Source organism: Hesperophylax consimilis, chromosome 8, assembly GCF_061612785.1.
Source record: "Hesperophylax consimilis isolate HC1 chromosome 8, BYU_Hcon_1.0, whole genome shotgun sequence".
Classification (NCBI taxonomy): Eukaryota; Metazoa; Arthropoda; class Insecta; order Trichoptera; family Limnephilidae; genus Hesperophylax; species Hesperophylax consimilis.
The window spans coordinates 7,542,661-7,565,021 of NC_142843.1; the positions used below are offsets into that span (position 1 = coordinate 7,542,661).

The 22,361-nt window shown below is 34.8% G+C and overlaps 2 protein-coding genes across 3 annotated transcripts in view; both read right to left on the reverse strand.

The window, feature by feature from the left end:
* The window catches only part of LOC149421516 (leucine-rich repeat flightless-interacting protein 2), a 62,951-nt gene extending 52,351 nt beyond the window's left edge, over window positions 1-10,600 (reverse strand). For both annotated transcript variants that reach the window (XM_089634834.1, XM_089634832.1), the window contains exons 1-2: window positions 10,244-10,600; window positions 6,363-6,472 (exon numbers count right to left, since the gene is read on the reverse strand). In XM_089634834.1, the coding sequence (XP_089490960.1) occupies window positions 6,363-6,443 (81 nt within the window). In that variant the 5' untranslated portion in view covers window positions 6,444-6,472; window positions 10,244-10,600. The remainder of the gene's footprint in view (window positions 1-6,362; window positions 6,473-10,243) is intronic.
* A 3,441-nt stretch (window positions 10,601-14,041) lies between these two features.
* Ost48 (dolichyl-diphosphooligosaccharide--protein glycosyltransferase non-catalytic subunit Ost48) lies at window positions 14,042-21,325 on the reverse strand. Its single transcript, XM_089634835.1, has 6 exons — window positions 21,127-21,325; window positions 20,801-21,039; window positions 20,131-20,520; window positions 16,861-17,022; window positions 15,133-15,363; window positions 14,042-14,598 (listed from the first exon to the last, which is right to left on the reverse strand). The coding sequence occupies exons 1-6, from the start codon at window positions 21,263-21,265 to the stop codon at window positions 14,437-14,439; spliced, it is 1,323 nt and encodes a 440-aa protein (XP_089490961.1). The 5' UTR covers window positions 21,266-21,325; the 3' UTR covers window positions 14,042-14,436.
* Window positions 21,326-22,361: the final 1,036 nt, after the last annotated feature.

Genomic DNA, 22,361 nt, shown 5'->3' on the forward strand with positions numbered 1-22,361 from the left:
TGTATTCGCGCCATAACATTGGTGCATTGCGGCCCACCCCTAACCGGCGGCGCCGCGCCAGACTCTCTCTCGGCATAAGGTGGAGGAGGGAGATGAGGAGCGGGACGTCCCGACGTCTGCCCGCTGTGTACCAATCAATGCGCGCGCCCGCTGTCCTAGGCGCCTAGGCTAGACACCAGACGGGTCGTGTCCGAGGAGCTAATGTCCCATTGGGCAAATGGAAACACTATATAAAAACGTGGTGCGAAGTAGCCACGCTTGTAATGTGGCCACACCTGGCACCATAAGTTATAAGGGATGAAATACATATTTTATGGAATATATATTTTTATGTGTACATGGAGTGAACGTTGGTTACTGGGTTGTAACCTAATTAATATTCATGTTTTTAAATGTATGTATGTAATATGATCAACCTGCTAATGTTCCAAATAAAATAAATTTAATAATTCAGTACACCATCATATTCAGATGTTTTCTCTGTTGGTTAGGGAAAAAAATTCCACTGGGTCTTGGCGTAAACTTCCGGTGTTAATATTAATATTTTAAGTTTTGTTAAGTTAACAGTCATTGGGTATAAAATTCCAATGTGTCTTGGTGTAAACTTCCGGTGTTAATATTAATATTTTAAGTTTTGTTAAGTTAACAGTCATTGGGTATAAAATTCCAATGTGTCTTGGTGTAAACTTCCGGTGTTAATATTAATATTTTAAGTTTTGTTAAGTTAACAGTCATTGGGTATAAAATTCCAATGTGTCTTGGTGTAAACTTCCGGTGTTAATATTAATATTTTAAGTTTTGTTAAGTTAACAGTCGTTGGGTATAAAATTCCAATGTGTCTTGGTGTAAACTTCCGGTGTTAATATTAATATTTTAAGTTTTGTTAAGTTAACAGTCATTGGGTATAAAATTCCAATGTGTCTTAGTGTAAACTTCCGGTGTTAATATTAATATTTTTTTTCACTTTTGTTCAATTTGTATTTTATATGCCTTTACAAAATATATACTTAAAATGCGTTATGAAAATATTATACAATGAGGCGGGGGGGTAGATTTGTAACGGTGAAATCAAGCAAAAACATTGGAAAAGAACGGGTAAATTACACAGGCCCGAAAATTCAAAGAGATATTTACGTCTGTCAAGTCTCTCACTTGTAGGGAACCCTAACAAGATAAGCTGATTTTCCTCTCATGTATCGAAATGTTGGAAAAAGTAAATTATTGTAATAGAAAAGCTTAAAATAAATATGTCTAATTCCGCTGCACGCTTAATCCGCAAAAAAATATAAATAGCACTTGGTTTCAACTTAATTACTGCAAGAAGTAAATATTTATGTCGCGGGAGATGGTAAAAGATGCATCAAAATTCCATTTTTTCTCAATCAAAGTTATGTTTGAAGGTTTACCAAGCTTAATCCGGAATAAATAAAAAAAATATTATCATATTATTGATTTAAATTCTCAATAAATTTACTGCAACGTTTCTTAAGAGAAGGTTGTCCCGTGGAAGGATTAAAACACAATAAAATTAAATGTTTTCATCGTAATGATTTCTGCTTCCAGTATTTTAATATACGTCGCGGTAACCAGAGCCCATTTCTACGGCAGGTAACAAGGTAATTATTCGGAATCGCTGGACAAGGATTATATGAAATTTTTTTAAATAAAACCTTCTGATTTACCTAAATTACTATAAAAGGAATCTGACTGCATTTGGGATATTTTTAATTTTAGCATTTTAATTTTTAATTACGTAAATCGAAAATTCACTCTCGTTGTATGAGATGACAGCTGGAATGGTTTCTGCATAAATATACCACTCTGGTTTCTGTTGATAAAATTTTATTTTGTTTGTATTCCTGATACGAGTGGCTATATTTTTACCATGTGCAAATACTAGGTAGGTACTATTTTAGCCAAACTCGAAAAATAAAATAAAGATATTTAGGTATGTTTTATAAAATAGAAAAATTAAAAAAAGGTGATGTTATTATAGGTTAGGTTGGTTTATTTTTAGGATTTAGGTTAGGATAGATTGGATATTATAGGTTAGGTTGGATTATTATAGGTTAGGTATGATTATTATTAGGATATAGGTTAGGTTGGATTATTATAGGTTAGGTTAGGTTATGTTGGATTATTTTAGGTTAGGTTCGATTATTATAGGTTAGGTTGGATTATTATTAGGATATAGGTTAGGTTAGGTTGGATTAGGTAGAATTAAATCACAAACCAGTCTATACAAACCTAGCGTAGCCCACAAACTACTTGAAAACTGGGATATAACTCTAAAGGGGGCGCGAGCAGGCGTTATTAAAGGTTCCCCAACATTTATAGGTTAAGTTAGGTTGGATTATTATAGGTTAGGTTAGGTTGGATTATTATAGGTTAGGTAGGGTTGGATTATTATAGGTTAGGTTACGTTAGGTTGGATTATTATAGGTTAGGTTGGATTATTATAGGTTAGGTTAGGTTGGATTATTATAGGTTAGGTTAGGTTGGATTATTATAGGTTAGGTTGGATTATTATTAGGACATAGGTTAGGTTAGTTTAGGTTGGATTATTATAGGTTAGGTTAGGTTGGATTATTATAGGTTAGGTTGGTTTATTATTAGGATTTAGGTTAGGTTAGGTTGGATAATTGTAGGTTAGGTTCGATTATTATAGGTTAGGTTCGATTATTATTAGGATATAGGTTAGGTTAGGTAAGGTTGGATTATTATAGGTTAGGTTAGGTTGGATTATTATGGGTTAGGTTAGGATATAGGTTAGTTTAGTTTAGGTTTGATTATTATAGGTTAGGTTACTATAGTTTAGGTTAAATAAAACAATAATTATAATAATACCTAAATATAAATAATTTAAGTTAATTTAATTTAAGTAACATAAAAATATTTTATTTTTCGAGTTTGGCCAAAACAGTACCTAACTAGAATTTGCATTCTGAAATGATTCAAATTCTAGCTACTCGTATCAGGAATACCAACCAGAGAAAAATGTCATCAACAGAAATCATTCCAGCTGTCATCCCATACAACGAAAGTGAATTTTCGATTTACGTAATTAAAAATTAAAATGCTAAAATTAAAAATATCCCAAATGCAGTCAGATTCTTTTTATAGTAATTAAGGTAAATCAGAAGGTTTTATTTAAAAATATTTCATATAATCTTTGTCCAGCGATTCCGAATATTTACCGGTAACAAATATACAAACAAAGCTTGCTAAATTACCTATTCCAATTTTCTATAAGATCAAAAATATTTGAATGCACATGGTTTTCTATTATTGTTGGCAGGCCCGGCAGACCTCTCATTAGGATGTACGATAATTACGGAAATTACCACTTGCCAAAAGACTATACATATTAATAATGTATTGTTCATTAAAATGATAGACGAATGCCACTTTAAATTAATTTTGATAAAACTATGCAAAAAATACTGGCCCATCAAATTAACTTCCATGTTTCAAAATACTGGTAAAAATGTATAAAACACTAAAAAATGACAATTAAAAACTGAGGTTCGAAATTGGAACTTTTATCTGTGGTTTTTCTGTCAGTTTACATTTTATTTCCAGATAGAAATTAAATTTATCATCTTATGTAACATAAATAAGAACTATTAAATAAAAAAAATTAAAAAAACTTCGATTGAAAAATCCCTTTTTAGATCCACGTTTTCAATGAACTCTAGAACATGGATTTGCTTTGAATTTAAGTGTTATTTTTAAATTTTTAACTGTTAGTTAAAATTCAGACAAGCTATAAAGTTACTACCTATAATAATATAATATTTTTAGAGAAAATGATTTTGTTGTTTTCTAATTATTTTATAAAATCAATAATATTGGAAGATTGATTGCAATGGCTATAATTCATAAAGATGAAACCGCATCCATGTTATGTGTATATTTAGCAGTGATCAGCTCTTTCTATGCAACATGTTATTTTATTATGATTTAGGATTGGTTTGGTATTTGAGTTGGTAGTCGATAAGGACAGATTTAAAAGATGAATCATTTACTAGTCGACCTCCGCTGCATATATTGATGAAAAGCTTTTGATTTTGAGTAGCGAGGTTGATGGTTCAATCCCCGCCGAAGAACTTACATAATGTGCTTTACAACAGTAGTAAAAAATATTTATGAATAAAATAAATAAATTGGGTATGTGCTACGTAGCGCTGCAGCCATAACGACACGAGGCTAAATATAATTTTCTCTGAAAAAAAAACGTTCGAAATAATTATAAAATATTGCAATAAAAATTCACCGCAACTTATAATGATTTCCATTAATATTAATACTACTGCAGAGAATGTAACCACAATCAATATTAACAAAGGAAAGTTTTTATGTTATGCATCTTTTGACGCGCCTAGGGGTGTAAAATGACTCGTCGGCCAAAACTGTGTGCGGTATATTTTCTTCTATTCTCACTAAAATTGGCAATGGATCCATCTATTCTAACCTAGTTTTTGTTTCATCACTTTTCATAACTTTATAGCACTTTTTATAGGTGTGTTGAAGTGCTCTAAAGTTATGAATAGTGATAAAACACAAAAAAATAGGTTACATATGTAACAATTTAACCTAGTTTTTGTTTCATCACTTTTCATAACTTTATAGCACTTTTTATAGGTGTGTTGAAGTGCTCTAAAGTTATGAAAAGTGATGAAACACAAAAAAATAGGTTACATATGTAACAATTTAACCTAGTTTTTGTTTCATCACTTTTCATAACTTTATAGCACTTTTTATAGGTGTGTTGAATTGTCATTTTGAGGAGTTATCATGGGATAAAACCATTCTAAACGATAATGATTTTTTTAATTTGCAATATATTTCTTCGTGTATATTTTAATAATAATAAGAGAATTGTTTTATTACCAACATATAAAGACTTACTTCCATTTTCACTTCCTTCAGTAAAAATGAATTTCGATGTTTCACATTTGCCAAGCGTCCCACGTGATGACTATTTTTTTTTGTTTTTTAATTGTCACTGGGGAATTTATGCACAAGTAATTTTTATTTAATTACTGAAGAATTTATGTACGAACATTTTCTTTTAATTCACCTTTCTATTAGCTGGACAGGCTTCCTCGGTGAAGACGGACTAAATTAAATCAGATTCAATCACAAACCTGAATGGTAATGCGGTGATTTAACATATGTCTCAAGCTTCCATTCCTTAACTGCTTTGAAATAGTACTTTGTCTAGACTGTATTCGACTCTGCCTCTATAAAATATCACAATCCATCAAGTCAGTATGCGAACAAGTGGTTGCCGTTAAAATTGTAAATAAAAACATTTAAATAGTTAGAAATGGCGACCAATGTGGTATTATATTGTTTACACTTTTAGACGACATAAAGAAATCATATGAGTTCATAGACATGATTTTCACCAAGATCGTCGGAAGAATTATCAATAAACGACTAGTTGAGAATATTGTAGATTGCATTTGCCCATAATTTATATATAGCAGTTTTGTGCATAATGTGAACTAACTTTATACATCAAAAACATAAAAGATTGTGACGAATTTTTAAATTCATATATTCATAAAAATTCAACAATGTAATTATGCTCATTAACATTGTCTTGCAAAAAAAATTTCCGTCCAAGTGAAAATTCACTATTTTATAGAAAACCATAGACAGAGTATACTGCTGAATTAGGTAGATACCTTTGGATTAATTTAGGAGCTCTTTAACTCGAGACCCTAACTACTTATGGCAACCCTATGCACGGTTGACATTTGCCGCACAAGATTATTTGCCTGTATTGTGCTAGACTGTGGAACAACTTGTCGGCGTGTGTTTCCTCCCTCCTAAATCATGAACCCCAGAAAGACCCTTCATAAGATTCACTCCTTAAACAGAACCTCTGTACAGCATCTCCAAGGATAACAGGCCCTGAGGTTTCCCTCGTACGAGGGGTTAATATAAAAAATATTATAATAATTAGAAACATATTGCCAATTTGTTTTTATATAACCCTGATGAAGGTTCAGGGTTAACCGAAACCGGTTGGTTTTATATATTGAAAATATATGTACAATAAAATGGTGTTAAAAACAAAGTTATTTTATTGTAATTATAAAAAATTATTAGTATTTAGCTGTGTCTGAACTTAACATATAAAATGAGATAATTTGTACGAAATGCACGGAATGTGATCCCAATTGATTATTTTATTGCGTGAAGAATGAGATTTTTGACATTTGGACGGCATTGTTAATTCATTAACTATATCATAATGAAAATATTGTAATAGGCATATTATAATTAGACCAACACCACAATCGAGATCAAGTGCGTGACAAGACAAAATATAAAAAAAGGAATCCTACTTCTTTGGCAATCTGGTCCAGAGCCTGGTCTTCTGCAGAAGCTTTGGTCTGCGTCCGCTGGCGCCGCCCCGAGGTGTCCATGGCGGGCGACCGCGGCCCGACTCTCCGACCTGGCACCAACACAACAACAGCACGGTCAACAACACTACATAGCCAAGTCACCGCCTCGCCCGGACAACATTGTCACATCACCACATCAACATCACCGGGCAATAGAACATCAGCAGAGGATAAGTATTATCACAAAAAATAATATAAAAAAAGGCATAAAGCAGAAAAATGTAAGGACAAACACATCAATACAATATTAAGCAGGGGGTAGGTGTGTACACACCACGTCAAAAACTTGCAGTGAAGACTGTAATCAATAAAGATAACACTGTTTTTTTTATTCTTCATTATAATAAAAACTAAAAGTAAACTGCCCGAGTAGTTTCAGGTCAGCTCGTTAGCACGTTAATTGAAAAATGATTTCATCACTAAAGCATAAATATTAATAGATGTAAAAGAATAATTATTATAAGTATTTACTAAACTAAGCCCGTTGTCCAATTGGGTCGGTAAGGAATCGACACAAACCAAAGACTCTGTGCAGAAAAATCCCACAGTGGCTGCGCTGCAAACCGTAGCAACTTTACTCTTCTGTGTAGGGTCAACGGTTTATGTTGATTCCTTACCTATACCGACCCAATGGGGAGACGGGCAAAGATATAACATAATACATAGATAGATATAAAATATTAACTCAAATATTCTAATAAGGAAATACATAGACATACTCAAAGAAATTTAAACTTAGAAGTTGCCATGTTAAAAAGGTTAGCTAAAATAATAATATTTAAGTGTGGAATCAACATGTTTTAGCCATATATATTATCTAACAGTTTTCATAGAATACTTTTTATTATCCTATGGATACATACGATCATTATGTGAACATCCTGGCTGATCCTGGCTATAACTGATACCATCTACACAGCGCTTTTTTGAAGTTATATGTACACATACCGCACAGCAAAGAGAGCATAGATAATATTAAATAAAAAAATAAGTAAGTAGATACTTGAATAGAATGGCAGAAATTAATTAATCATTTTATGAAGCGTTTGAGTCCAACTAAGATAACATAAACAGAGTAAGTGATCGTGGAACAACGCATTTATAGCAGGAAAAATATTATATTATAAGAAGATGTATGGCAGAAAAAAGCAAGCCATCAATGCAACAAAAAGCGAGGGGGGGGGTGTCTAATAAAATAACAGAGTATAAACAATATCAGGAAAAACAGAAAATAAGTAAATAAAGAGAAAGGCAGAAATTAGTTCATTATTGTGTACAAGGCTATAAATAGTTCACCTCACAGAACATAAACGGAGACAGAACACATAACATTGCATTGATCTAAGGAATAATATTATTACAGAAAGTCGTCCGGCAGAAATTACAAAATCCTTGCACATAGTGATTGAGATGGAAGGAAAAAACAATATTATTGTTTAGTATAAAACATTTCTTCTACAAAGGTTCTTTATAAATTAAATAGCAAATTTTACTTCATAATTACCATTCTACTAAATTAATATGTATATCACAAGTTTCTAAAAGCCCGTATGGGGAGCATAATATAAATAAATCGTCCTAAAACATAATTTCATAAAAAAGGGAAATACAAGCATCCTGTCTTTATACACATAAACCACATTATTTATGTTCATTATCTCTGTTGCTTCATTAGCAAAATGTTTTAAAATAGAAAGTTATAATGTAGGTATCATGTTACATGAAAATTAACATAAGATTGGGAGCAAATGGGAAAATGCAAAGTAAATTGCAACAAACAAAATAAGGGAAGAGATACCGTGATTAATTTTTGGGTTATTATGCTGTTTTGCGCTTCCTCTTTCTTTAGCCAATGTTTTAGACAGCGTTTAAGTGTCCTTCATCGGGGTATCGATTCTCCAATCCAGGCCGCTCGCAATCGCCGTCGAAAGTACATACATTGGTTGACATCTTATTCTTGAGTTTCGTCGAAGGTACACACTTACATACACCAAACGTCATTCCTTCCAGTCAAACAATGAGTGGGTCGAACCACTCGTTGTTTTAGTGGAATGACTTCGTCAAGAATCAAGACCCACGATATACGTAGAAGTGATACCGTGTTGCATACATTAATCATATTAGGGCCGGTATTTCAGTAAAATAATTAGTAAAATTTGAGGTTTTCGGTGTATAGTTTTGGAGTAGCCGTCAAGTACCAGATACCAAAAACTATTAAGCTAGCCCAAAGATATTAGAAGAACGAGATATGCTATGTTGGCCGCCGGACCGTAGCCGGAGTACTACCTAATTAGGGTACTTTGAACGGTATCGGGACGTGTACGCACAGAAATCTGTTCTATGTATTAGTGCGGATACCTTAGCGCAAGCGAAGGTGTGCAGTAGTATTGGTGAACAAAACCGGCGACACTCGGCAAAACAATTCCACTCAGTACGAACTGCGCATAGCACATCTCGTTCTTCTAATATCTTTGAGCTAGCCCCATCGTCTCTATTAATATTTATGGGGTTTTTAGGGATTTCAATTTCCTCCGTAATTAGGTCTGCTTGATGCTCGATAATAACCTCAAAATTATTCACAATAATACTTTTGGCTGTAAATATCTTAAACCATATCCAAGGGAGAAATAATTCATAACACGACAAATCCCAATCGTGTATAAAAAATTACATTGAAATTCATTAAAACAAAAAACAACTACAAGTTTCGTAAGTAAAGGGGCTAGTAAGTATTCCATAGGATAAAAAATAGACACCATTTGTCATTCCAGACAAAAACTGAAGAATGCATCAAGATATATATACAATGCTGGATTCATCGTTGAAGTATATTCATAGAGGGTGAAGAATGTGTATCACTTTAATATAAAAAGAAAGGAGGTATGATAAAAACAAAAGGAACACATAAATTAAAAGATTACCACAAGCTACTTTAGAATTAGTTGTGGTTAAATTACATATTTTTATCCAAACTAATAAAAAAAATTAAATAAAATTGCACAGATTTGTTATAATATCACACATAAATAGGTTGAAAATTTTTGCAGTGTTGTTTTTGTGGGTCAACATTAGCGATGTAGCCTCAGAAAAACAACAGCAACTCCAATGTTAGACAATGAATGATTGATCATTGTTATGGCGTTATATTTTGATAAATGTTACAATGCAAAGAAAGAATGAAGAGAAAATGGTTTGGAAAATAGTTAATAGTAGGAACTAAAAATAAGATACCAATAACCAGGTTTTTTTTCAGAGAAAGGTTTAGGATATGTGCAAATAGTTAATTATAACTTTACCTACCTTTGAAGGTTTATATTTTCTAAACGAACATTCTGACACAAATTGTGAAAACTAAAACTGCTTGGATAAAACACTTTACTGACACCTTTTAACAGGTGCCCGATGCTAGGGTTCTGAGTAGGCCATGTAAGTTGCAGAATATGTAAACAATGGATTTTCTCGAGTCCAGAAATGAAACAGATGAAAATGTACACCAATGAGGTTAAAAATGTTCTCTGACCTATTTAACTCTTATTTTAGCTCGTACTCCACATATCCGCGCTAATTAAAACTTTGCACAGTCTGATTTTAAATTCTTGACAATTCAAATTGAGCATTTGACATAACGCAACCTACGTGTATTGTTTTATAAAAGGCAAACCACCAAAGAGCTTAAACTCTGGACAAAACTAAGGAAATAATGATAAAACAGCGATTAGCGTGGGAGAGACGATGTATGTTATTTGTGTTCTATTTGCCATTACCCGAATCTGCTAGTGGGCAACTAGCCAATAGATTTTCTCTGAGATTTTTATACTTACAATTTCTTCGTGAATGTAAATCACCACATCTTGCACTAACTTATACGAACAATAATAACTTGTAAACAGTCTCAAACGAGGATGACATCAACCGATGGTGCGTAAAATTCGACCTTCATGTCAATAAAATCCGGCAACTTAGGGAGAACCGACCCCATCGAATGTGATGTCAATTTTCAACTATTCGTACGAGAAAACATTGAAGTTTGGTCTAAGAATTTGACACTGTGTTTATTCAAATTCCCTATGTTATCATAAAACTCGCGTCAAATAATTACGTTTCTTTAAATTTAAGTTAATTAGCACATGTGTAAAGGCCTGCGACATCATACATCGGCGAGAAATTCACGGTCAACCATAAATATACCACTCTCTAGATCGATATCTTCCGGCTTTTTGTATCCAACAGAATTATACAGTACTTAACCACAGATATACAAGCAGTACCTACCGTGCGGAGAAGAGCAGTAGACAAGGTAGAGGAAACTCAAGGCCATTTAAAAAAAGATACGACCATAGACAACATAATTGCTCTCAGCCTACTCTATTCACTCACTAGCCCAAAAAAACTATTATAAAAATAAAAATGTCCTTGAAGCAGAAAAATGTCGAAATGTTTTCCAAGGGCAAGGTTCATCTGACTAAGAAAATAAACTTTTACAGTGCATTTCCTTACGATGAAACTTGTTAATCTGAGAAGAAGAAACCCAAAATGACAAGAAATTTGCAAAAACACTGAAGAAAATTTCCAAAACATGATTGTCCGACAGTACGACGAAAAATTCCGACATTTTTCAGCCTCATGAACTCATGGTTACATATGTTTAAAAATCTTTAATTTCACCAAAACAATAAGATAATACAGGATAACACTAATCAATAACATGAATAAGTTTATCGATATAATAAATAACATTTATACGTTGTGGAGGAAGACATATGTCAAGTATCAAGCATTGTTCAAAAAACCGAACGAATAACCTAAAACTGTTAATTCACTTTAAACTTGAACTTACGTAGGTAGGTTGAATATAATATGTTTATAACTCGCTAACACTATACTGGCTTATATTGTATTTTTATCACGAACAACTTTAACACGCAATATTTTCGACGGAAATGATAGTATTTCGGCAGCAAATGACAACCCGCGTGTATAAATAAACCACTGTCATTTTGTTTGAATGATTTGAAAACTGTCAAACGGCATAATTCCGTCATCTCTTTCTGTTACACGAGTCATTATGGTAGAGAGCGAGAGAGATCAAACCAATCCTTCTGTTCTCACCAATGAGATCTGAGCTTTTAGCCATATTATTCGTTTTCTATAAGAATTTTGAGGTGGGCGTGGCGGTTTCAAATGAGTTTCATGGCCAAAGCTTAGTTAAATGCCCCTGCGGTCAACTGTAGATTCTTGTTCGAAACCGTAAAAACGAGAAAAATTATTGTTGAAGCGCAAGAAAAAAACATAGACTTCTAGTTGTCTATGACCGTGTGCCGGTCTTGGCTAAAATAGCTGGAATTGGGAAGCTGGTGAATAAAAGACACTTTACGAAAAGATATTCTCATCAAATGATTGTGTTCAGTACACAATATTGCGCAAATATGTTCTTTCTTCTAACAAGTTACCTATACACATGAAAAAATAATAAAATCATCACTTCTCGTATTGGATATGAAGGTATAATAGGATAAATAAAAATGTAATTTATTTTTATAAGATTGCATTACGATGAGCTGATATTAAAATTAATATGGAAAAGTAAGTAAGGCATGAAAAATCAGGTGAACAATTTATAAAATACTATTTACAAGTATGTTCTTTTAATTTTTATAATATTCAGCTAGTACAGTCATACTCAACCTGCGGCCCGCGGGCCGCATGCGGCCCGCCGAGCTATTTTGTGCGGCCCTCAATACATTTAATATCAGGAACATGATTTACAAAATCTGGCATTCTATATCACGTTAATTTGAGATTAATTGCGACTTTGACGTACAGACATTGAAACCCGAAGAGGATAGTATACGTATAATATACTATCTATATAATACAATATGGTATAAGAGTGTTGCTACTGCACACCATAACTGCACACGCTAGATCTATCTCTAAAAACAAAGATTTGACAGACAAATATGCGCGCAAATAATTTTGACCGTGGCAACACATAAATTTTTGACAGTTCCAAAGTTAAATGGTTACCAGTGTTACTACAACGAAGGCGATGTATCGCCATTTAGGCTACTAAACATAACAAAAACCTCTTGAACTTATCTTTATATATCTATCAGATATAATATTTTTTGCGGCCGGAAATTTTCGAAAATGGAATTCCGTAGCCACCCCCCCCCCCACCCCATGGATTTCGAAAAATTGTTGTGGGGAATTACATATGATGTTTTTGGCTGTGCGAAATTTTTCAGCGAAGTTCTGTAACAACCCCCCCCCCCCCATGGATTTCAAATATTTTGTGGGGAGCACTCATTTAGAATTTTTTGTGGGGAATTATTATGTTTTACAGAAATTCTCTAACAACCCCCCCCCCCCCCATGGATTTCAAAGGCCCGCGTAGCTTTACAAACATATGAATGTGGCCCGCAGAAGAAAAAGGTTGAGTATCACTGAGCTAGTAGGTGAGTACCAAAGTGATAATCACACAAATTATTACTCTTGTATCGATGTGCATATATATTTTTTATATAAATAAATAATACCATTAAATATTAATAATCAATATAAAATACTTTGAATACGAGATCGTATATCGAAACCAATGGTTTCTTTGCCATGATTAACATATAAAGTGAATTTGAGATTATTTAAAATATACTATCATCCTTCTATTTTTTATGTATTTATTTTCCACATCTCTATTATCATATTGATATTGTTCGCCGTGATTAATATTAATAAAAAATAAAATCTAATATATTCTCCTAAGCACTTAAATGAAGAATATATTTGTGTAGGTACCCACCACTCGTCACAATACAAATGAAAGAAATTGTAAATATTCTCAGTCGAACTGAATAAAGTGATATTTCAGTAAATAAGGAAACTTATGTAACCCTCAAGTGTGACTAGTGTAAAGCCTGCTCTGCATTAGTCCTGGGTCGATGTTCAAACATAATCAATTAATTTTTCAAAAAAGATTCAATCGTCAGCACCCATTCCGTGATGGGTGCCAGTGTGCCAGCGAGCGACCATAGATGTATGAATTGTGTAGATCGGGCATCTCGAATCTCGTTCTCCCGATAGACAAATAGAGTTGGTAGATACCTGAAATTTTAAATTGGCTATATTTACCTCCGAACCCAACCGATTAAAGGTTGGGTACTTACGGCTTATGGCGCCCGGCAGCAAACGCATCAATCTCTCTTTATGGCATTTTTTCCATGTGTAAAAATACAAAATCAAAGAGCGGGTACTCTCGACCCTATCACTTCACCAGTGGGTTGCGTAAAAAGATCGATTGACTCAGCTTTACTCTAATATCTTGTCGAGACGAGAGAGCTTGAGTGCTTATTATTGTTTGTTTAGCAGCTACGTTTGCTCTCCCATTTAACTTGGGCACAAAAGACTGACAGGGGACTTTCGAAATTATCTTAGAATCTATTAAACTCATGCACTCGGGTACCACCACTGATGCCATAGAGTAAAAGCAGGCATTGCATCAAAATTGTAAACCAAGAAGCAAGAGGCTATTGAAGAACTCCACACCTTTCATCTGTAAGCCTTGTATGGTGCGATATAATAAAATAAGATAAAAGAAAATAAAATGCATTATAAACACTTAAATCTTTTTATTCAATATGTATCACACATTTTAATCCTATTGTGACAATTTGGAATTAGAAAATCCAACAGAATAGAAAAACAATAACTGTCAACCATAATAAAAATAATTATTGAACTCAAATTTAACACCGTTAAAAATTATTTGTTATATTTTTCAGGGGCAAAAATCTAATGCATGCGTAGTGTTTGACGTACAGTTTAATATTATATAGATGTTACGGATGATTATTATGGTGTAACACATTTACACACTGCTTTGAATGAGGCATACCTTCAATAATGTTAGCTGAAAACACAGATTAATTATTCATTTTTATTTTTCTACCCAATGTTGGAAATTCATCAGTACAAAATTATGTTCTAATTTGTATTGCTAAAGTTAGTTGGTGGCCTATTCACTCTTGGTCTTGGTTGTGGGCTCGTCTTTGAAGTGCAGGAACACGAAGGCAAAGATAAAGACTCCCGCCATCATAGAGAAGGAGCTGACGTAGTAGGGGTAGGCGCTGGGGATGAAGCGCTCGTACTGGGTGTGCTCCAACGGTCGGACGGAAACCTGCAATAGCAACAAGAAATCAAGACTAATAAATCAAATTACGGATCTAAAAACTTAAGGAGTGCAGCAGAAAATAACCAACAAATAATTTTAATCCATAATTTGCAAATCTACACAATCTGTACAGGGCCGGCCCTGCGTGGGCACAATTGGAGCAGTCCGCTCCGGGAGCTGATAACACCTAACAGTCCTAACATATCGCCCTTGAGATTATTTTTCATAAAAACAGAGCTACACAAAAATACAAACCATTCGAATATTATTGATTACCGTGAGGCCTACTGGTTTGACAAGGGATGCCAAAATTTTACCCGCGCTGGGCGCCTTTTACCTCAGGGCTGGCTCTGCCTCCATTAATGGAATTTCCCTTCTATCATCCTATCCGTCTCTCATAAATATACTTCCCAATTACACAAACTCATTCACCTGTTCCAAGTATTCATCGTTCATAACTATATTGCACACTGTTTTCGTACTTTCTCTTCCAAACAACATGACTTGACTTGGACTAATAGAATTTAAGGTTGGCAATACCTGAGTTGTGCTGAAAAGATGCGTGTATCCGATCCTATTGTAGTCAACCTTGAATTGGTACACTCCGTAGACATCAGGGATCTTGAACTTGGCCTCGTAGAGTCCACTGGGCTTCCTGTTAAGGGTTATCCTCACGAAGGGATCAATCCTGACAAACTCGAGCTGGACATCTGTGGCATCGTACGGCTTCCAGTTGTTGTTGATTAGCTGCTCGATCTCGATGGAGTAGACCTAGAAAAAATAGACAAAATGGTGGTTTTAAGAAATCAGAAAGGATGATCGAGAGATTATAGGCTCCTGTACCACTGAAGAGATAAACCGAGAGACCTGTGTTGTGGGCGTATCTGCTGTGCCCGAAATAAGCTCAATTGAATGTAGTTATGCAGAAAGCAGTCAGCCAAAAAAAATCAAACTGTTATAAAAGCACTTTTGTCTAAAGATTGAATAATCAAATTTACACAACACCTAGAATGTTTTTTAACTCAAAAAGTTATATATAATATAGTGGATTTAAGTGTAGATTTTTAGAGATATTGGTGTTTTCAGATCTGGCTGTTTTCGGTAGAATACATATTAGTGAATGTCAGCTGTGAAATCAACTGTCCACACTGTGTGAAATAAGCATTCTGCAGAAGAGCTACCAAAAACACTAAACATATGTAAGTAATTACAAGTGCTGTGTACGTTTTCTGCTGGTTAGGAAAATCTGGTTAGTTAAATTTTAGGTATATTGCTGAAATCGACTATGGCTGTTTTCTGGTACATATGTTTTGAGAAATAGCCACATTAAAAGAGTTTTGAGTGCTGTGGGCGCTCTTTGCACATTTTTAAATATTGTTTTTCGCGATCAACAAATATTTTGGAAGGGGATTACTATGAATTTTTTTTTACAGGCTGGTTTTATCATCAGATGACAAGAATATTTTATTTATGGAAAAATTGTGAACTGGCTGATTTCTACATAACTAAGTTCAATTGTTCCTTAGTATCGTAAATTATTGTTATTTTTAATTATTGTTTTCTTTCAAAATGGTACAGAATACAAATTTATTCTTGGTGTCTTTCTGTGTTGTGTTCTATGTGGATCTAGGCACAAATAAGAATTATTGTTTTTTTTTACATTAAACACAGGAGGCCCTGAGCAAAATAATTTCCCTCAGGGGTTACGCCAACTTTGGGGATGCTGTGTGAATGGTCTAGTATTGTAGGATCATCAGCTGCTTTCACCAATCAAACTGAGCGAAAGCTAAGATAAAATTTGGCTCAAACGCACCATATTATGCATGTTCGAAAAGAAAATTGTTTACATGAACAATAAAATAATGTAAGTGATCATTATATTGAGATGATATATAATTGTATATAATTCAGCTTAATAAATTAATAAATTAAAATACTTTTATTTTATTCGATTTTTTTGTTGTTGTGAAAATTACATTATTATCACCCGTAGTGAATGGTATAGCTATGCGAAAAGTTGTATTTTTTCTATTTGTTTTTAATTTGATGTATTTCTTTATTATGTTTATTTTTTGCCATTTAATATGTTGTGTCGGTAAAAAATACTAAATCAACATTTAACTCAATGGAACTTAATTGGTCTAGAATATATTAATGTTTATTGTTATAATTTTTTACTGTACGACTGTTTGCTTCCTAAATAAAAAGAAATAATAAAAAAAAATAATTCAACTATGTACAATGAATTACGGTGGTTAGTATATTTACCACATTCTCCATGATAGTGTAGGCTGATGGTGGCTGGGACTCCTTCTCCTTGTTATGACGCACTGACTTTACCCTCAGTTGACCATTTTCTCCAAACACCCACTGGGTCACCGCCGTGGCCAGCTGGCTGTTTCCTGATAGTGGAGCTGACAGCTTATCACCCTGGAAACAGCAACAAGTTGGGTATTTCAATTTCATCATCGAACAGAGATAAAAAGAAAAGAAAAAACGCACAAACAATGTAAGGTCACTTTTTAGGTTCATCGCACGATCGGACGTGCCTAGGAATAACTTCAAGAGGTTTAGTCTCCTCATAAAGTGAACATTTTTGTACCTACCGGCAATCTAAAAATCTTCCAAATGAAACTCCGGGATAAACAAAACACTATGGACGTTTATTATGATAATAATAATTGGAGCTTGGACAGCCAGTAGGCTAATGTCCCAATTAACAGGCGGAAGGACCACTTCTGAGCTCTTGACCTTGAATAGCAATGGTATTTATAAACCTCTAACTCTCAATATTACCGGCAGTTCTGCATTACCGCTACAGGTGCCATTTGTGATGGCACCTCTATAATGTGAGATCACAATTTGAAGGAAGCCTCTGATCACATCTTATAAATACAGTCTACACTTCTCTCCAAAAGATTTATAGCAAAAAGTTTAACAAAGAAGAAAATCAAAAGTGTGTTGGAGCATGATTGCATAAGTCATCTAAGAAAGTGGTAAATACTCTCAGTATTGCCCTGGTGAAAGACCACTATACAGAATCGAAATTTTTGCTTGAAATGGTTTTTTTTTTTTTTTTATATTTACTCCACACAGGAGGCCCTGAAGAAAATAATTTCCCTCAGGGCCTATGTCATCTTTGGGGATGCTGTGTGGAGGGTCTTTTTGTGGAGAGGAAGGAGTGAACATGGGTCTTGAAGAGTCCCATGTTGTAGGAGGGAGGAAACACAGAGGCCGGCAGTTCGTTCCACAGCCGAGCTGTTGAACTTAAGAACGACTCGTAGAAGCGACCCGTTCTCATGTGACAAGTGTCAACTGTGTACAAATGTTGGGCGCGCGTTTGGCGTGTATCCCGACTACGCACCGGTGCCGAAGGGATCAATGACGCTAGTTCTTCAGAGCATCTTCCATTGTAATACCGATAGAACAAGGACAGCATACCTACCTGACGCCTGTGCTCTAAAGATTGCAGTCCGTTTGTTAAGATTGGGGAATCTATCAAACGGACCGCCCGTTTCTGCACAGAGTCAAGGGTTTTTTTCAGGTATTTTGGGGCTCCAGACCAGAGATGGCTGCCAAATTCGACAGTAGGGCGCACTTGCGATTTGTACAGGGTGAGCAGTTGTGTACTATTAAAGTATCTGCGGGCCCTGTACAGTACGCCCAGCTTCTGAGAGGCCAACTTAAAGTTTTAGTTGCATCTAGTAACCAGATCTGAATAGTTAGGTACTTCCCAGCCATCCTCTTCCTCGCTCCATTTAAGGTGTCATAAGACTCTAATAGGACTCTAATAATACTCGACGCTCACATTTTAATTATTTCTGATGAACGTATTACTAAAATCACTATGGATGTAAGTTATTTATATTTAAGATTAATAAAAACAGTACCTTACGATTAAAACATTTTATATGTAACGGTTGGAAAATTTTATAAAATGTTTTTCAGCTATAAAATTGCGATAAGCACCAGATTTTATTTTTCTAGACATCGATTTTCTAGGTTTTTGCCTGCTAGGGTGAAGTCGATCGTATGTCCGTCCTTTATGCCGAGCCGCACGCCTAATATTGCTTTTCCACAACTTCATAACTTATTTACAAGATTCCCACTTTAGTTTAGAGATTTGATAGCGCAAATTCAACAGAAGGTATATCCAATACACCAGGGACGCGCATCGCATATTTTTGTGCACGGCTGCTTCACTTACGTCCTTAAGTTTTGGCTTTATTTAAGGGTACTGTCTCATCTTGACCTCACAATATACCCCAATTGGGGATGCCATAGTCCCAACACTGATTTTGGGCAGTTGGGAATAACAAAAAATAAAAATTTTGGGGAAAAGAAATTTTTTGATACTTGACAACCACACAGATACACAAATAAAAATTAGCAAGAGTTATATTTTCCTATACTCAGTTCGTTAGAACGCCAAAAAAAAACTTAGTTACGTTATAATAATTATAAGCAATAATGAGTCGCTTGAAATATCAATACAAATTGATATTTCAGGCCAAAAATAAATGCCGCCAACGGGAATTGAGCCCGTACCATCTGATGTCCGGTCAGGTGCTCTGAACCACTGAGCTATGTCGGCTTATTTCCAACCCGCCAAATAATTCAATATGTACTAGTACCTCAATCAACAGTTACCGCTTATTATATTTTTTCACCTGTAAACAACCAACATTTTTTTTGTAGAAAAGGCTTTTTTAGGCTTGGTTCAGAGCACCTGACCAGACATCAGAAGGTACGGGTTCAATTCCCGTTGGCGGCATTTATTTTTACTCGGGAGATATTTTCAATTTGTATTGATATTTCAGGCAACTAATTTATTTGTTAGCCTTTATGCTATGCATAAAACCTTGTCTTGTAAACATTAGTTTATCATTAAAAAAAATAGAAATAGTATACTTACTTAGTACGCTTAGTACGAATACATCAAACAAGAAAAAACATAGTGGAAACCATAGAATAAAGAAGAATACTAGAAGTGCCAGCCATACAAATTTGAATGAAAGCAAATGCTCCATTTAGCGCAATAGCTCATTGCTTTGTCTGACTTACACTCGCCTGACATCGTAGATCTCCATCCCATTTGAATATCATAAACACAGTTTTGTATTGGAAATTTAAGCCCCAATTGGGAAAAATTTGGATCACAAAACACACCCTCAATAAAGCATGCTTATAGTGTGGTCTGTCACTGGCATTATTACAAAAAACATTCACATTCAATCTTTCCAGCTATTCTAAAAGATTACTAAAAACTTTAAATTAAAAGTATACCTGAAGTTAAGTTTTTAGATTCTCACGGCCAAAAGCATTTTTGTTGTTTGTTTTTGGGGTGTTATGCCGTGTTGCGCTAACTCCTTCTTTAGCCGACGTTTCGGACAGCGTTGCAGTGTCCATCATCAGGGCAGATCCGGTAGATCCGAAGATGTGATGATGGACACTGCAACGCTGTCCGAAACGTCGGCTAAAGAAGGAGTTAGCGCAACACGGCATAACACCCCAAAAACAAACAACAAAAAAGTATACCTGAACTTTCTGGACCGGGGAAGTGAAAGCCTCATCAGAGAAGAAATAGAGAGAACCGCTGAAGATGACCCTGGCGTTGTTGCGAGCCTGCAGGGCAGCCATCAGAAGAGTGTTCTTCCCAACGGCGTGAGGGTACTCCTTGATGGGGTTCTCGGGATTGTAGCTGTAGGCGGAGCTGTCAGCCCTAAGCAGCGGCAGCACTAGAGGGTTGTCCCTGTCAGCTATCAGACCCGTTCCCTTGTACAGAAGGGGGGCCAGACCCTCCTTCTTGCCCACAATGATGGGGGCATCGATGAGGTTTGCGGATGAAGCAACAATCTTGGTGTGTTGGCCATCATCAGATGCGTCATAGTTCAAGTGGTCGATAACGGATGCTCCTTCTTCATCAATCTGCAATGGAAATGGATGTCAGTTCGATCATAAATACTTTAAGAAATGTTTAGCTTAGATATGCTTAAATTAACACATTTGTATAAGAGGTGAATATTAAAATATTTTTTTTAGTGATTAAATTGAATCAAAGAGTTATTTAAAAAAATATATTCATGTTGAGTGTGTCCAGCTCAATGTTAACTCAATCTTATAAATTATGCTTTCACTCTCCGGATTTTATATAACATTCACCACACATACGTCTCAGGAATCTTATAATACTGTTTTGTGGACCAACCTCAAAGCCACATTCGGAAGCCAACTCCCTGAGAATATCACCGGCATTAGAGCTTCCTGCTACTAAAACATTGCCACCATCATCAATGAACTTCGTTATCTCTTCGTTGCTTACTGAGCCTCCAAATTCCAGAACAGAAGGTGCAAAGATGATCAAGTTCTTGTACAGATATTCACCATACTTTGAGAGAACCAGGTTACCATCATCTGCTAGCTTATATGTGATAGGGTAGCCCCGATCTGTAATCATAAAATGTATTTCCAATTGCAAACAACACGTTTCCATTCATAGCCGGCGAACTGTAGATATATGGAATGCCTACGTACCTGCTAAAGATTTAAAGAAAATACTATGCGTTTCCTTGATTGCTAAATTATCTAGCAATACTAGGGTTTCTCCATTTGCGCTAGCATACGCAAATTTAAGCAAACACACTAATAAGAATTGTAATATTAGTTTAGACATTTTCGATTTTCGCTGGCCCTGTCAAAATCAACGAATCCACAAAAACGATTGACGTGTACGCCGGCAGACGAGTTGCTACTTTACCTGCCAGCTCGATTATTCGTACTTCAACTTTAAGCTAATATAATTCTTATAGCTGATGGCCATAAGATCTATTTTTACAAAAAGCTATAATAAGACCCACGAACTGAAAACATCGATTTTCGTTTGAATCTAGGGTAGATCGGGCCCCATTTATACGATTGGGATAAAATATTACAAATGATAAAATACTATTAATGTTTATATTTATTATGTCTGCTTAGCTATCGAAACCCTCAAGTAAAGAATTGATCTTTCGTGTCAGACCTTACAGACAGCCATATTATGTCTACAGTATATAGTGGTATATAGATAAAAACAATAGTAACAGATACTTTATAACGTCTAGTGTCACCCCATACATTAAATGCATAAATATACCACATTAAATGTTTCATTGGCACTGCAGAGTTTCAGACAGTTTTAATTCAATTTTCTATCCGGGCCATTGTCGTCTGTGCGCTCGTCTCCAAGAAAAACCACCTAGATATATATATATCGGAAGGTGACGCTCCGAGTCGGAGTTAGCTAAATGTTTAAGTATTGTGGTGTAATTAACATTATTTATATGTTGTTTCGTTAAATTTATTTTTGAAATGGAAACTGTTAGAAGGGATACATATTTTAGCCATCCCGGATACGCACATTGCGTGCTATAATATAATATACTATACAAATATTTTTAAAACTGTAAATATTGTTTGACAGTATCTTATCTCTAAAATTGAATTCCATTATTTATTTAAAGCTATCAGTTAGTGGCAAAAATGCATTTTCAACATCTACATAATTATACCTACTCATGTATTGCTACAATTTATGGCGATGGTTATGGCACATTTGTAAAATCACTTTGCTGCCAAAAATTGCGAAATTCATGGATTTCTCTTTCCTTTTTTACAGCTTTTCACCTCAAAGGAGTGTTCTAGCCAATAAGCGAATCAAAAAGATATTGTCGTCACTTACTTGAAGATAAATTTTTATTATGCTCTTTATTTAGAGTGAAGTAAAAAAA

What these genes read in the sequence shown, in the direction of transcription:
- Ost48 (XM_089634835.1), bottom strand. Translation starts at nt 21,265, where the DNA reads ATGTCTAAACTAATATTACAATTCTTATTAGTGTGTTTGCTTAAATTT. An exon ending in ACACTATCATGGAGAATGTG is followed by an intron (nt 15,364 to 16,860) that starts GTAAATATACTA and finishes TATTTTTTCTAG; the next exon opens with GTCTACTCCATCGAGATCGA. An exon ending in ATCTTTTCAGCACAACTCAG is followed by an intron (nt 14,599 to 15,132) that starts GTATTGCCAACC and finishes TTGCTATTGCAG; the next exon opens with GTTTCCGTCCGACCGTTGGA.